We start from the raw sequence: 16,638 nt of genomic DNA on the forward strand, positions 1-16,638 counted from the left end.
GATGGTCAGTGTAGAAATTAGCTGCAGAAGAGGAAATGCCCAAGTAATTCATTTTGAGGAGAATGTCCTGAGGACTTGCTAAGGATGTGGACCTATGTGTAACCAAGCTTCTCATTTAAAATTGCTGAGGGGCATCTCTTACCAAAGATAACAAATTGGATGAAGGTGATCGAATTAACCCTGGTCCCCCTAAAACTACATTCTGAATCTGAGGCACAAACCAGTCAAACCCCCGTAAATAGCAAAGACTGGAATAAAACTCAGCTCTGGATTGACCCACCCAGTCTTTTGCCCATAGGGTCAGCCCAAGGTTAAGCCCCTGGGTCAGACCCCTGGACCTGACCAGGTTTTGGTCTTTTCCTGATTGGAAACTCAGTGCTTCTATTTTCCATCTTATGGGTATTTACCTCTGCTGTTTCAGAAGTGATGTTTGCTAGGAAGCAGAAGTGAGTCTGTGGCCAAATGCCAGTATGAATCGTGTAAAGGAGAATCTGGCCATTTGGGGACTGCAGAGGTGCTTCCTCCCTGTAGTGGAAGGAGTTTTCAATTCCCCAGCTTAGGACCCTACCAGAGAAAAGTCAAAAAATTCTATGATGGAGCATTTCACTTACTATTATTGTTATGAGGCTTTGGAAGGACAGGGGCTCTGTCTGATCTGCTTATCTTATAGCTACCCCAGTTCTTAGTTCGGTAATCGGCACATAACAAGCACTTGAATACCGTAATTATTATTATTCCATCTGATGTGACTTAAGCTTGTTGTGGGCAGGGAATGTGTCTGTTTACTGTTATATTGTACTCTCCCAAGCACTTAATACAGTGCTTTGCACCACAGTAAGCACTCCATAAATACAATTGAATAAATGAATGAATGACTTGAGAAAGTCTGAGGAAAGAAGTGAGCCAAGCAAACTAAATGCCAGGGGAAATTGAGTTTAGGATTCAGTTCTGACCATGGGGCCAGGCCTGACTTTAGAACAGGTGGACCGAATCAGCAGGAAACCAGAATCGAGTTCGTTGAGACCAGGAAACATGTCTACCAATTCTATTGTATTGGACGGTCTTCATGGGCGGGGAATGTGTCTACCAACTCTGTTACACTGTACTCTCCTAAATGGTTAGCTCAGTGCTCTGCACTCAGTAAGCCTATCAATAAATACGATTGACTGATTGATAGATTTTTCTCCCAAGTGCTCAGTACAGCACTCGGCATAGAGTAAGCTCTCACTAAATACCATTGATTGATTCAAAGAACGCTGAGGCAGAAAGGACTCTGGAGTCAAACTCTAGGGCTGGGTTGGTGTGGACTTTGTTCTAACTTTGTCTGCAAAGAAAAAGCAGGAGAATGTATGCACATACACAGCACCATCTGTAGCCTCCAAGCATGAGGCCGGGGAGATTTCTGTAAAAGGGTGACAGACTGTGGGAAAACTGATGGCTCCTTCATCAAAGAGTTTGGCTCTGGAACAAAGCTCATCGTTTCAGGTAAATGCCTCTACAAATTTGCTTCGGCAAAGGGAACCAGGCAACCGGGGGGATGGTTTGGTAGCGGTACTACTTGGCATGGGGCTCAGAGCAGAGGCCGTCTGGCTGGGGGGAAATCCCCTGCCCTTTTGAGGCTAAAGATTGCTTGGAGAAAACTCACTGGGATGCCCATGAGTAGCTCTGGGTTCCTGAGAGGCTGGTGCTGCCAGATCAGGACAAAGAAGGGTCATTCCCTTGGCCCTTTGACCCCTTTAATTTCATTCCTTGTGAAAAGTGGGTTCAAGGGAGGCAAAGAAAGACTGAACCCTCTATGGAGATCAAGTACTTAGTGTTGGTGTCCCAGCCCATCTTGGGAGACAGGAATGAAGGGCCCGCCCTAGAATCAAGTATTTCCCGAGCTTCTCAAAGGGGCCAGAGAGCAGGTTTCCATCTCCTTCACCCAGTGGGTCTCTGGTGCCCTGCTCCTGGGAAGTAGCCCACTTATAAAGGGTTTGCTGCAGGAGGGAGACATATGGACTTTTCCTCTCTATCTCACAGGAAGCCCCTGGGGGCTAGGATTCAGGACACTAGGGTCTGTGTTAATGCCTTCCTGACTAACAATTTGTTTTTGAGTCACTTTCCTGGCCCAATTCCCAATTTCCTCACCACTGAAGAGAAGATTATCCCATCTCCCAGCTCCAGATCAGTCTCAAGGTTGGGGGAACACCACTGAGGAGAAAAAATGGTAAAAGACTAAGAAGCAGGTGCCCTGGAGTCAACAAACCTAGTGTGATTGCCCAGATGAGTGTTTGGGAGAAAGGGAGCCAGAAGGAACTAATCTTTGAGCTACATGAATGGGTAGCGATGAATTCTGGTTTCTGTAGGACTGTATTTACGGAGAGATCAGACATCAACAGAGTCAAATGCAACCGGCCACAGGGAAGATAGCGAAGGGAGCTTTGGAAATCCATCCTTGGGGTGATGGGAATCCCCATTGGCTGGGTGAGTGGGGTGTCTGGGGGCTCTGAAAATTTAAGACTTTAGATAACAAGGATAGAAAGAAAAAGGGAAAATAAAATGCCCTTTGTAACAGACCCATGTTTTGTCTGTTAAATATACTTGCACCTTTAAAAAAACATAAGCAGCATGAAAGACAGCATGGCCCAGTGGAAAGACAATGGTCCTGGATCACCCAACTTCTAGATCACCCAGAAGAGGCAGTTGGCCATTTTAGGAGGGGTCAGGGAGGCTGATGACAGGGTCTGCAGGAGGAAAGGAAGCTGCAGAGTTGGATTTGTCCCAGATCACTGATTTCCATTTGGAACTCAGCACTCAAAAAACCCTTGTAAAGTATCCTGGGTCTATTTTGTGTAAAGGGTTCAGGCACCGTGCCCTCCAGCGCACATTTTATATTAAAGTGTTTGGTTCCGGCACCAAGCTCGTCGTAAGTGGTAAGTATGGAAGTAATTCCTTCTGCAGAGTTGAGAGTCTAGCTGGGCCTCAGTGCTGAAAGACCCCAGAAAACTTTCTAAATAGGGACTCCCAAAGGGTTTAGCCATGACACTCTGGAACTTCCTGACTACCCTAACTAAGACACCTTTGCTTTTGCCTGATTTACCTCTATTCCAACCCTTAGCACAGTGCTTTGCACAGAGTAAGCACTCAATACCATAACTAAGTAAATAACGTTGGGAAATTTGGCAGGAAAGAGCATCCCTGAAGGGTGATTTCATTGCAGAAGCTTCTTCATCCAGAGAGTCTGATGCCCTTCCTTCTGAGTCCCAAGGAAAATCTTTTTGTGCCTCTTTCAGGAAAAGCGGAATAGTAAAATCCACTAGTATGGCTTAAGTGCATAATTCAACTCTGCATTTGCTATCTTTAAAGACTTTGAAGGGGTTTTTGTAGCTCTTTGTCATACTGTGGGAGTAGAGAAAGTCTTTGGAACTGGGACAAAGCTCGTTGTAACAGGTAATGGAGTTTGGATTGCCATGTTGGCTGTTTAGGCCACCCAAAGATGGCCAACATAGCCACTGTGACCTGTGGATGCTTTGAATGATGCCAAAGATGACGGCTTGTATGCCTAAGGTTGTTTAAAGATGGTTTAGCGAGGTTTCATTGCTGAAGTCATTGAGTATTGGGAATTCATTTGGTCCTTGGGTCCTCCTTGCCAAGAGGCTAAGAAAGAGGATGGTTTGGAGACTCCCTGGTCTCTGTAGAACTTTTCAAAGGTGATCGGTCAATCCTATTTATTGAGAGCTTACTGGGTACAGAGCACTGTACTAAGTGCTTGGGAGAGTAGAATGCAACAGAGTTGGTAGACTTGTTCCCTGCCCACAGTGAGTTTAGTCTCGAGATGGTAACGTTAGAAAGGCTTAAAAAAATCCGATACAGTTCTGGGGGAAAATGACCAAGCATGGGCACTGTATCACTACATCTATCGATAAAAGCTATTTATTGGGCGCTTACTGTGTGAAAAGCACTGTACCGAGTGCTTGGGAGCGTACAATACAATAGAGTAGGTAGACCTGATACTTCCCGACGAGGAGTTTACTTACAGACTTCTGATTGCGAATGAGCAAGGTGATTCTAAAGTCGGTCAAACTCCGGTCCAAAGGTCAAATGTGCAAAGGAAGGCTTCGGCAGTGAATCAATAGGATCCCTCTTTGACTTTCCAGGAAAACCAGGCAGACACAAATGCTGAGAAACAGATTAAGCAAATTTAGCCATTCACCCACTAAAGCAATGATAGGAACATTTATATGGTCTGACGGGGATTAGGCTCCTAGCAGTTCACAAAGTTAACACAGATCAAGGAAATTCCACAGCAAATTGTACCAATAACTGTCTTTTTTTCGTTTTTATGAAAAGTCGCAATCAAAACGCAAATTTCCTCTAGGAAAACATTCAAATAAATTCTTTAAATAATGCTAAGGATAGCTGAAAAGAGTAGCTCTGTTTATACATCAGGATAGATGTTTGGATTTGTAATTTTTTTCATGGCATTTGTCAAACACTATGTGTCAAGCAGTGTTCTAAGCACTGGGATAGATACAAGTTAACCAGGTCGGACACAGTCCCTCCCCCACATTTAATAATTCAATATTAACTGACCATTCAGCATGTATTATACTGGTTACTGTTTTATTGAAATTGCTGCTGGAAATTTCATCATTGACTAATGGCATTTTAATGAAAAATATTATGATGACTATCATCTTTCTAAAGATAGAAGAATAATTCAAATCAATCAATCATATTTATTGAACGCTTACTGTGTGCACAGCACTGAACTACACTATAACAATGTAATAGAGTTGGTAGGCACAATCCCTGTCCACATCAAGCTTACGGTCTAGAAGATTGATGATTTATGTACTCTCAAAAGATGTTTAAATGTGTGGGGGTACATATAAGCTTGGTAAATTCCCCCAAGGATCATGCTGTGAAATGCTGGGACTGGAAGGGAGGGAGATGGATAGCCTTCACTTAAATTTCTAGGGGAAAATGATCTTTTTTGCAAAGGGCAAAAACATGGTGCAGGAGATAGCAAAGTGTTTGGGGCAGGCACAAGGCTAACTGTTTACGGTAAGTGCAACCCCTAGGAATCCCAAAATAAAGGAAGCCCTAGGGTGGGGGAATGAAGGGAAAATGTCCAAAGATTCATTACTTTTGATGGTCATAATATGTGGTAAATTAATCAATCAATGTTATTTATTGAAAAATTACTCTGTGCAAACCACTGTAATAAATAAGCACTTGGGAGAGTACATTGCAAGAGCTGGTAGACATGTTCCCTGCCCACAAGGAGCTTACAATATTGAGGGGGAGATAAACATTAAAATAAATGTTACAGATATGTACACAAGTGCTGTGAGGCTGAGGGTGAGTAAATATCAAGTGCTTAAAGGATACAGAGCCAAGTGCATAGATGACCGCAGAAGGGAGAGGGAGTAGGGGGAGAAGAGGGTTTCTGGACTGTAAGCCCACTGTGGGCAGGGATTGTCTCTTTTTATTGCTCAATTGTACTTTCCAAGTGCTTAGTACAGTGCTCTGCACACAAGCGCTCAATAAATACGATTGAATGAATGACTGGAAGAGAGAGAGGGTATGACATGATTCTTGGCTTTTCACCTACCAAACTCAAGGCATGGGCTAGCTTGGCAGAGTATTACTTTGGGTCAGGCAGAAGGGTCTGGGAGAGTTAAAACTTACTACTACTTAGGAATTACTACTAAAAACTTAAAATTTCACGGGAAGCCAGTGTAATAGCGAACTTTCTGAAAAAGAATAAAAAATGGTGGGAGATGGGCCTCAATTTGATTGATTTCAGTGGCACCTCAATATGGTGCTTATATATGGTGGGACATTATTTATCGATAAAATATTTGCCTTTGATCATAAGTGAAGAAAATTAAATAGGTTGAAGTTTGAGTGCTCATCAAAGATGTCTTTGGGTGCCCGTCGATAATAATATGGTGAGTCTTTTCTTCCATAGGGTGACAGGATAAAAACTGGGTTTAGGTTTTCACAGGGAGGGTTGTGGTATTTGTTTAAACACTGATTATGTGTCAGGTACTGTACTAAGCCCTGAGGTAGATACAAGCTTATCAAGAAGGACAGAGTTCATGTCCCACGTGGGGCTCACAGTCTTGATCCCCATTTTGCAGATGAGGTAACTGAGGCACAGAGAAATTGTGTTTTATTGCTTAGTCTGTTGTATTTCACTCTCCCAACTGCCTAGTAAAGTGCTCTGCACACCGTAAGAACTCAATAAAGACTACTGACTGATTAAGTGACTTGCCCAAGGTCACACAGCAGTCTTTGGCAGAGCTGGGATTAGAACCCAGGTCCTCTGACTTCCATGCCCATATTCTTTCCATTAGGCCATGCTGTTTCCTGCTGTTCATTTCAGAATAGAAATTTTTCAAATCTACTCTCTCCTAAATGGCAATTGCCTTCCAGTGGCTTAAATGACTTAGTGGAAAGAGCCTGGGCTTGGGTTCTGATCCTGCCTCTGCCACTTGTCAGCTGTGTGACTTTGGGCAAGTCACTTAACTTCTCTGTGCCTCAGTTACCTCATCTGTAAAATGGGGATTAAGGCTGTGAGCCCCATGTGGGACAACCCGATAACCTTCTATCTACCCCACTGCTTCGAACAGTGCTTGGCACATCATAAGCACTTACAAATGCCATCATTATCATTATTATTATTAAATTACCAAGTTCAATGTGTTGGGTGTTCATGGAAGTTGAAGGTCCCAAAATTGTACCACCAAAATTGAATCCCATCATGAGATACAAATCACTCATGTTTATAATACATGGTTTTCCGGTCCGGCACTTTGTATTCATCAGTCTTAGTAGAAGTTGAATCTCTAAAAATGTTTTATGTTATTTTAATTTTCTCCCCAGAGGGTGACCCAAAAGTACCCAAGCCAATCATGTTTCGTCCTCCATCTGAGCTGGAAACAAAAAGTGAAGGAATATACATTTGCCTCCTGAAGGATTTTTACCCCGAAGTTGTCACAATGAAATGGAAGGAAAAGGAGAGCACTACTCCTCTGTCCTCCTACCAGAGTGCCATAGAAAAGATGAATGAAGACAAAAAACGATTTTGGACGTTCAGCTGGATGATGATTGATAAAACATCACAGAAAAAGGGGCATGAATTTGTATTCAGTCACGAGTCAAGTAAAGGGGAAACTACTGTAGAATTTCCAGCATTCAGCTCAGGTAAGGTCAAAGTCACGGATTGATCTATTACTTTGGTTTAGTAAATGAGTAGAAAACTAAGAGATATTCATCCCTCCTCCAAGCCCCACGGCACTTATATATACATCTATTATTTATTTATTTATTTATTTATTTATTTATTTATTTATGTATATTAATACCTGTCTTCCCCTCTAAACTGCGAGCTCTTTGTGGACAGGAAATGTGTCTGCTTATGTGATGTTGTACTCTCCCCAGCACTTAGTACAGTGCTTTGCACACAGTAAGTGCTCAATAACTATGATTGAATGAATAAATGAATGTTCAACTTTTGGGTTTTCTTTTTTTCACGGTAGTTAAGTGCCTACTTTGTGCCAGGCACTGTACTAAGCTTTGTGGTTGGTACAAGTTAATCAGGTTGAACACGATCCAACAGTTCCTTTGGAGAGACACAGCAAGCTTTCCTCTTCCCTATTTGCTGTGGCCAAATACTCTGTGAATAGCCCCAAGCCCTTGCGTTTCTTGAATTGGGGTGATTGGCATGATTTTTATCTGAGAGTGTTATTGATCGATTGACTAAAAGAATGAAATTACTGAGTTATTTGTCTTGCATTGGGTGCTTTTTTTTAACAGTAATTGTTAAGCGCTTACTGTGGGCCAGGCACTGTGCTGAGCACTGGGGTAGACACAGGCTGATCAGGATGGACATAATCCCTGTCCCAAGGGGCTCACAGTCTTAATACCCATTTTATAGAAGAAATAACTGAGACACAGAAGAGTGAAGTGACTTGCCCACAGTCACAGAAAATGCCTACCATTGTGTCCCCTAAATAACTTGCTTCCTTGACCAATAGTTTTTTTATCAATGTCTCTCTGTACTCCCTTCCATCTCTGCCCACTCCCTTAAGCGCTTAGTATAGTGCTCTGCACACGGTAAGCACTTAATAAATACGATTGAATGACTGAATGAACAAATGGTGGAGCTGGGATTAGAACCCAGGTCCTGCTGACTCCCAGACCTGTGCTCTATCCATGTTTCTTGCACTTCACCAATGTGTAAAAACCTTGCCTGCTCTGTGTCTTGGCGGGAACAAACTGACACTAAGAAATGCAGGCTTGAGGTCTCCGATGCAGGTCCGGTCCTCTAACAATTTTGGGAAAGGGCGTTCATCCTCTCAACTGTCTCTCCATCCTCTACCTTACAGACCAGACCGTCTCTTCTTTCTAACATTCCTGCTGGCGTGTCCTTCCCAAAGGTGCAACCACTTCTCTCTATTGTTCCTCCCAACTTTTGTGAGAAAATATGAATTTCTGAATGTTGGGTCCAGCACCGGGAGTCTCTATTTGGTCTGAGGATTCCGTTACCTTTCAGTCAATCAGTCAATCAACTAATGATAATTATTGACTGCTTTCTGTGTGCAGAACAAACACGGTACTAAGTGCTTTCACCCAAGGGTGAAGATGCCAGGAAACCCACTCATTCTTCTTCGTGACCCTGTAGACTGTAAACTCCCTGTGGGCAGGGATCATGTCTACCCACTGTTGCTTTTTACTTTCCCAAGTGTTTAGTACAGGAGGTTGTGGGTTCTATTCCCTGCTCCGCCATTTGTCTACCGTGTGACCTTGGGCAAGTCACTTCACTTCTCCGGGCCTCAGTCACCTCATCTATAAAATGGGGATTGAGACTGCGAGCCCCACATGGGACAGGGACTGTGCCCAACCTGATTTGCTTGTATCCACCCCAACGCTTAGTACAGTGCCAGGCATATAGTAAGCACTTGACAACTATCGCTATTACTATTATTGTTATTATTACAGTGTTTTGCACAAAGTAGGTGCCCAATAAATACCATTGATGGATTGATTGTACTGTCCTAAGCACTTAGTACAGTGCTCCATAGAAAGTACGTGCTCAATAAATACGATTAATCAATTGACTGATCGTATTAGTACAGTGCTCTGCACACAGAGAGCGCTCAGTAAATACCATAGGTTGATTGAACGTACTCTCCCAAGTGCTTGCTTCAGTGCTCTGCACATGGTAAGCACTCAATAATTCATGCATTCATTCAGTCATATTTCCTGAGCACTTACTGTGTGCAAAGCACTGTACTAAGCACTTGGGAGAATACAATAAAATGATGAACAGACACATTCCTTGTCCTCACGAGCTTACAATCTACAGGGGGAATAAAATATCACTGATTGATTGATTGCTGGATTGACCCTTGTGTGCCTAGCAGAATTCTGTTTGTGGGGAAATATTCTCTTCCCATTCCGGGACATGAATGTTTGTGGGCTGAAGATTAATGTCTGGGTTTTAATGCAAAGATCGAAGACGTCATGTGCCGGTAATGCGGGGTCTCGGTTTCAGCTGGAGAGTTACAAAGAACGAGATTAGCGATGTAAGGTTTATTGGTCATTTTTCCCACTGGGAGTTGTAACATGTCTTTCTTCAGTAGTGAATAGGTATGTTTGTACCTAACTGATCTGAAAATAGCTCTAATTTTTGTTTTTCCTTCCCCTAGCTCTTCCCCCAACCACTGCCCCTCAAGAAAATTGCACCGTCGGGCCGGATCACCATCCCGGGGGTAAGTCTCTCTCTGCTTTGAGCTGTGACCCAGGTAGAGGGCCCTTTCTGCTCCATGGCCATCACCAGATCGTGGCGGGAAGGGCCGAGCTTCCCAGCCCATAGCTCATTGGAGAACGGACAGTTCCCTCGGAAAGGAAGGCGCTCTGATGAGGGATGACCCATGCGGGAGACTCCCCTGTCACTGGGAGTTGCTGGGTGGTTAGTGCCGGGGACCCAGGCTCCGGGGGAGGGCTGGCTGTGAGGCCGCTGGGCAGAGCCGCTCACGGGAATAAAACTCTCCCCGTCGAGCAGCATCCCCGGTGGGTTTCCGGGCTCCTCTCAGAAACACCACCATCAGGAGCCTCTCTCCTCAAATCCCCTCAGCTGCCCCCTCCTCCTCCTCTTCCTCCTTCTCCTCGGTCCCCTTGTCCCTATTCCCCCACGGCTGGCTCTGCCTGTGGGGCTACGGGATCTGGAAGTCATTGCCCTGTTGGCTCGAAGCCCACGGTCCTGGACGGGGCTCGGTGACTCTGTGCTCTAGAACGCTGGGGGTCCCAGTAGCCCCCCGCGACTCCCCGAGCCCTCGCCCCATGTAACTGCTATCTCACCCTCCGTTCAGGTGGGTAAGAACAGGGGAGCGCTAACTCATCCCCCAGATAACTGTGAAGGTAGCTGACCTGTCTGTCCCACGCCATCCTGCCTCCATATTGAAGACCCAAGGTCGAGTCAGGGGTTCTGGATCCCTGACCAGGGCAGCTGGAGGACTCTGGTCCCTCAGCAGTCTCCCAGGGTGGATCAGATTTTTTAATGGCATTTGTAAAGCGCTTACTTTAAGCCAAGAACCGTGTGCTGGGATAGACACAAATTAGTCACGTGAGGCAAAGTCCATGTCCCAAGTGGCTTAATCCCCGGCTTAATCCCCATTTTACGGATGAGGTAACTGAGGCCCAGAGAAGTGAAGTGACTTCCTCAAGGTCACAGAGCAGACACGTGGCAGAGCCGGGATTAGAACCCAGGTCCTTCTGACTCCCAGGCCCGTACCCTAATCCACTAAGCCACGCTGCTTCTCAGATCCACTGAGGGCTCGGCATTCTCTCCCCGGACCGCTTACCGGCCGGCAGCCGGTTCGAGTCCGGAAGTTGCAGTGCGGGGGTGACTGTCCTGATAGAGTGAATACCTCTGACCTTGGCTTGGGATTGCCCCAAGCCTAGTATCCAGTGGGCCTGGTTCCCCTCCAACCCAAACTGAGGAAGGGCCGGTGGACACCGGGAGAGTGTGCTGGATTACATTTAGACAGGACGACCTGGAGGATCGGGGGTGCCCGATCCTGTCCTTGTGGAAAGGTTCCTGGCCTCGGGGTCAGACTGCAAGCCCGGGCCCAGGGGCCCCTGTCTAAGGTAGGGAGTGAGTGTCAGTAGGTGAAGGAGAGCTCCCGGCAGGGGAACCCCTAGGGCTGAATTTCTTCCTAAACCCTGTAAATTACCCCCATTTGCTCAGGTCGAGAGGTCGGGAGATCTGAGCTCCAGGGTCTCCAATCAATCAGTCAATCAATCGGTCATACTGACTGAAGGTTTACTGTGTGCAGAGCGCTGTCCTGAACATATTTGGGAGAGTACAGTATAACAAGTTGATATACAATGAGCTGATAGTCCAGAGGGGGAGACAGACATTATTATAAACGAATAAATTGCATACATGTACATAAGTGCTGTGAGGCTCCACAGTGGGGGTGGGGAGAGGAATGAGTAAAGGGAGCAAATCCAAGTGCAGGGGTGATGCAGGAAGGAGAAAGAGAAGAGGAAATGAGGGCTTACTCAGGGAAGATCTCTTGGAGGATATGTGCCTTCGATAAGGTTTTGAGGTGAGGCGCAAAATTGTCAGATATGAAGAAGGAAGGTGTTCCGGGCAAGAGGCGGGACGTGGGCAAGAGGTGGGAGGCAAGATAGATGAGATTGAGGTCCAGTGAATAGGTTGACATTAGAGGAGCAAAGCGTGTGGGCTAGGTCGTAGTAGAAGAGCAGTGAGATTAGGTAGGAGGGGGCAAGGTGATTGAGTGTTTTAAAGTCGACGGTAAGAAGTTTCTGTTCGATGCGGAGGTGGATGGGCAACCACTGGAGGTTCTTGAGGAGGGGGAAAAGTGGACTGAATGTTTTCATAGAAAAACGATCCAGGCAGCAGAGTGAAGTATGCACTGGCAGGGGGAAAGACGGCAGGGAGGTCAGCAAGGAGGCTGATACAGTAATTAAGTACTCAAGTCTCCGCTTCCTCAGTGAATGACTAACTCACTGTGTGACCTTGGGTAAGTCCCATAACTTCTGTGGGTTGAAGGTTTCAAGAGGGAGGGTCCTTTCTTACATGCCCAGGCCTGAGAGAAGTGTCAAGGCCTGAAATCTGGAGAGATGGCGCAGGGTTGGTCAAGGCCAGCACAGTTTTCCAGACACCTGAGAAAGATTGTCACGGTGGGGGCCTAGGGGAGGTGCGAGGACTCCGGTAGGCTGTGAGACTCAATAACATAGATAAATGAATGAGGAGACACTGGGTCAAAAGCAATTCTAGCCTTCATTGTGGGAAATAGAGTAAGACTTTCATCAACAATCAACTCAGCGCTTAGAACAGTTCCTGGCACGTAAAAAACACTTGAACACCATTAAAAAAAAAACCACCTCAGTGACTGGAGAACTACCTTGAACAAGGGTTAACAAGCACCCCAAGTCACACCTGAGAAAGTCATCGCCAGCTTCCCAACCCTAGACATGAGAGCAACGACTAACACTCCCCACCCCATCCCCGCCACAGGGATGGTAGCAAGCCGGATTCTTCTGATAGTGCTTAGTTAATTGACTGACTGACTAACTGATTGACAGGAGTGAGCTGGGATGGTCCAGGAGTGGCGACGGGGTGGAACTTCCAAACAGAATGGGATCGGGGAGGCAGGTACTTTCCTTCCTGATGCCAAATTCTGCAAATCACAAGTGAGAAGCAGCATGGCCTAGTGGAAATAGGAGTCAGAGGACCCGGTTCTAATCCCCTCTCCACCCTTTGTCTGTTGCTGTGACCTCGGGCAAGTCACTTCAACCTCTCTGGGTTTCGTTATCTCATCCTGAAAATGACGGTTAAGACTCTGAGCCCCATGTGGAACAGGGACTGTGTGCAAACAGGGACATCCGGTCCAACTCGATTAGCTTGTGTCTGCCCCAGTGGTTAGTACAATGCCTGCTACATAAGTAAGCACTAAACAAATAGCACAATTAAGTTAAGTAGGGGCAGGGAGAATGGCAGGATAGCCCCGTGGGGATCCCTGCCTTGGTAGCACCCAAATTTGCATTCTGGGCACCTCTTGGGCATTGCCTCCCCTTTCTGGGGTTAAAAATGCAAAAGAAAAATTCCCAACAACAGCACAACTATGTTGTCGGTGCAAGTCCAATCTGTTGTAGCCTTCATGGTATTTACTGAGCACCTGCTGAGTGAAATGCACTGTACTAAGCAGTTGGAAAAGTAAAACAAGCAGTCCATGAGAGGTTCTGTCTATAAGGAGTTCATACTCTAATAAGAAATATTTACCAACGGAGGCATCCGCTCTAATAATTGAATGTACACTTGAAAATGTCCATACACCCAAGATCTGAGAAGAGCTGAGGCTCTCATTTTACTTTTCTCATTTCTGTCCTCGGAGCAACTCCGTGAGATACGTAGAAAACTTCCCTCAAAGCAATTAATCGGTGGTATTTACTGAGCACCTACTGAAGGAAGAGCACTGTCCTGAGCACTGGGGAGAGTACACTAGAATTAGTAGATACGATCCCTGCCCTCAAGAAGCTGGCAATCTAGCAGGGGCAGGTCAAGCAGATACGAAGGAGCTTGAACAGATTCATGGACAATCAATCCATCAATCATCCAATAGCATTTACTGCGCTTCCGCTGTGTGTGCGAAACAGTACACTAGAGTTAGTGAGCAGATCCCTGCCCTAAAGGCACTTACAATTAAATAGCTTCAAGAGAAGATTTGAACAGATTCACAGATGTGGTCCTCAGAGGATGAGCGGAGGCCAAGTTAGGGACGTCACAGGTGAGGTTGGGGTGTTAGATGGCCCATCCGGACAGAGAGACGTTCGGGAGGCCACCATCAAACCGTTCCTCCGAGCATCCTGTCGTCGCCGTTGGGTCCCGTCGTCACCGCCGCCGTCAGGGTTCCGGCTAAGGTGGGGGGTCCACTGGGCTGGCATTTAATCTGGCATCGCTCACGTTTGATGTTTTTATTCCAGTTAAGCAAGATGTGCAGTTCATGAACACGTCCGCCTTTTACACCTACACCATCCTTCTGTTCAAGAGCACCATGTATTGTGTCTTCATGCTGTTCTTCACATACAAAAAGGCCACGAGCAGCGGCAAGGGGAGAAGATCAGCCCGATGACATCTCCGGAGAAACGTGCGGAGGCCGACAGGATTTTCCAGGGCCACACGCACGGCTTCTCTCCGGACCTGCACAGGAGAAGCAGAGCGGCACTTGGATGTTGATATGTGTTATTTCTTTGTAATCACTGGGCAGAAGTTTATTTTATCATTTTATTTTTAAACTGTAACAAACCCTCTTTCACTGATATGTTGTTTTATTTTATTTTCTGGGCTTATTTTAGACTTTTCACTTGAATAATCATCAATCTATCTGTTCACATAAATAAAAGCCCTACACCCACCTGAGATGAAAAGTTGTAGCGTTGTTCTTTTGCTCGCTCCCACTACTTGTAAATAATTCATGGCCGCTGGTCTTCCCCATTAGACTCCAATTCTTTCCCCACATAGGCTGGGAGCCTCATAATGGGCAGGGACTGTTGCATTTACCCCAGGATTTAGTACAGTGCTTGGCATAGAGTAAGCACTCAACAAATACTATTATTATTACTATTGTTATTGTTATTATCATTATCCTTGTGGCAGGGACTATGTCTTTCACTTTTATTGGTGGCTTCTTATCACCTAACTGGAACTCAATAAATGGTACTGAATGAAAAAATCTCCACTTTTGAACAGTGCTTATTTTATTTTGACAAAATCAACCGAATTCTGCACAGGGCTGAGGGATCCAGTGGAAAGGGAATAGAATTGGAAGGAGGGAGATTTAGGTTCTAGATATGGCTCTTCCCCGGCTTCTCTCGGTGACTTGGGACAAGTCCCTTTGCCTTTCTGGACTTCTATTTTCTCATCTGTAAAATGGGGCTAACACCACATGCCGATTTTTTTACCACCCAGCGTAAAAATCACTGGGGTGAGGAGAGAAGGGTAGGGACTGAAATCACTCTGTGCAAACAGAGAAGTAGCATGGTCTAGTGGATAGAGACAGGCCTGGGTGTCAGAAGGACCTGAGTTATAATCCCAGCTCCATCACTTGCCTGCTGTGTGACCTCGGACAAGTCACCTAACTTTTCTGTGCCTCGGTCACCTCATCTGTGAAATGAGGATTAAGACTGCGAGAGCAATGTGGGACAGGGACTGTGTCCAAACCCGATCATCGTATATCTACCCCAGCACTGGGTACAGTACCTGGCACATACTAAACGCTTAACAAATACCATTAAAAAAATGGCTTTGGAAATGAAAAATAGTACTGGCATTCCTCGTGCCACAGCCGGAATACGCTGATCGAGAAGATGGTTGAATCACAACCGGCTCAGCTTGGGGGGGATGTTTTCCCATAGAGCTACATGCTACAGAACCTTGCAGAACCTCTGGAAAAAATATGAAATTCCTTCACATGAAATATTCTGTAACATATACCACTAAACTATTATTCTCTACCAAAGAAATTCAGAGCATAGCATCACAATGGCAATAAGGAGTTGTAATATGACATAATTTATAATACTGGTCTCTGCAGGAGGCAGGGGAAGTAAAAGCTTACTCTGCTAACTGAAGTTGTGATAGTTCAGCTTCAGTGAAAAATCTGTCCAATTTAGGTTGAATAGCCTCCTTCTTTTGTTCATATGACACCTTGTAGTTGCAAAATCCTGATGAACATCTCTGCCTACCTTTGAATTCCTCTATCGAGGTCTTTTTCAATCATCTCTAAAAGTCCATCTGATTCCTTAAAAACTGATACCAGACTCCTTTTTTATGACATTTATTAAGTACATACCACGAGTCAAGCACTGTTCTACATGCTGGTATAGATCCAAATCAATCGGGTCGGGCACAGTCCCGCTCCCACATGGGGCTCACAGTCTAAGGAGAAGGAAGACCAGGCATTGAATCTCCATTTTACGGTTGAGGAAACGGAGGCACAGAAAAGTTAAGTGACTTGCCCAAGATCACAGAGCAGACAAGTGGCAAAGCCATGATTAGAACCCAGGTCCTTTGACTCCAAGGCCCGGGCTCATTCCACTAGGCCATGCTGCACCCCAAGAAAATGGTCTGCCGTGAAACTCAGGTTCTTACCTTGGAGGCAGCCATGACACCCTCCTTCTTCTCCATCTCTTCCTCCTCCTTTGTCAACACAGAGGAATGAGGCTTCCTCCTTTTCAACCTACAGCAACACAGAAATTGGAGTGCAGTAGGAGGGCAGATATTTTCAATCAATGGTATTTACTGAGCATTTACTATGCACTGAGCCCGATATTAAGCACTTGGGAGAGTACAACACAACAGAATAAGTGGACGTGTTCCCTGCCCAGAACGAGCTTAGAGTATAGAGGGAATTTAGAAGACGGCTCTACTATGCCACGATTCTCTAGCATCTTCAGATAGATCGGAGAAGCTAGCAGCTGTCAGTTTATTAATCACAATAATAATAATGAAAATAATGGTACTTGTTGAGTACTTACTATGTGCCAAGCACTAACCGCCAGAGTAAATGAAAGATCGGGTCAGACACACTTGACTCACTGTCTCTGTAGGCG

General features: G+C 45.5%; 1 gene segment (V, D, J or C); it reads left to right on the plus strand.

Annotated features, from left to right (window-relative positions):
* The first annotated feature begins 1,990 nt into the window (after window positions 1-1,990).
* LOC100081970 lies at window positions 1,991-14,446 on the plus strand. The segment is given in 3 exon segments: window positions 1,991-2,915; window positions 6,877-7,197; window positions 14,011-14,446. Coding segments are annotated over 3 exon segments (669 nt in total).
* The last annotated feature ends 2,192 nt before the right edge of the window (window positions 14,447-16,638 follow it).

This window comes from Ornithorhynchus anatinus, chromosome 8 (genome assembly GCF_004115215.2).
Source record: "Ornithorhynchus anatinus isolate Pmale09 chromosome 8, mOrnAna1.pri.v4, whole genome shotgun sequence".
NCBI classification, from domain to species: Eukaryota; Metazoa; Chordata; class Mammalia; order Monotremata; family Ornithorhynchidae; genus Ornithorhynchus; species Ornithorhynchus anatinus.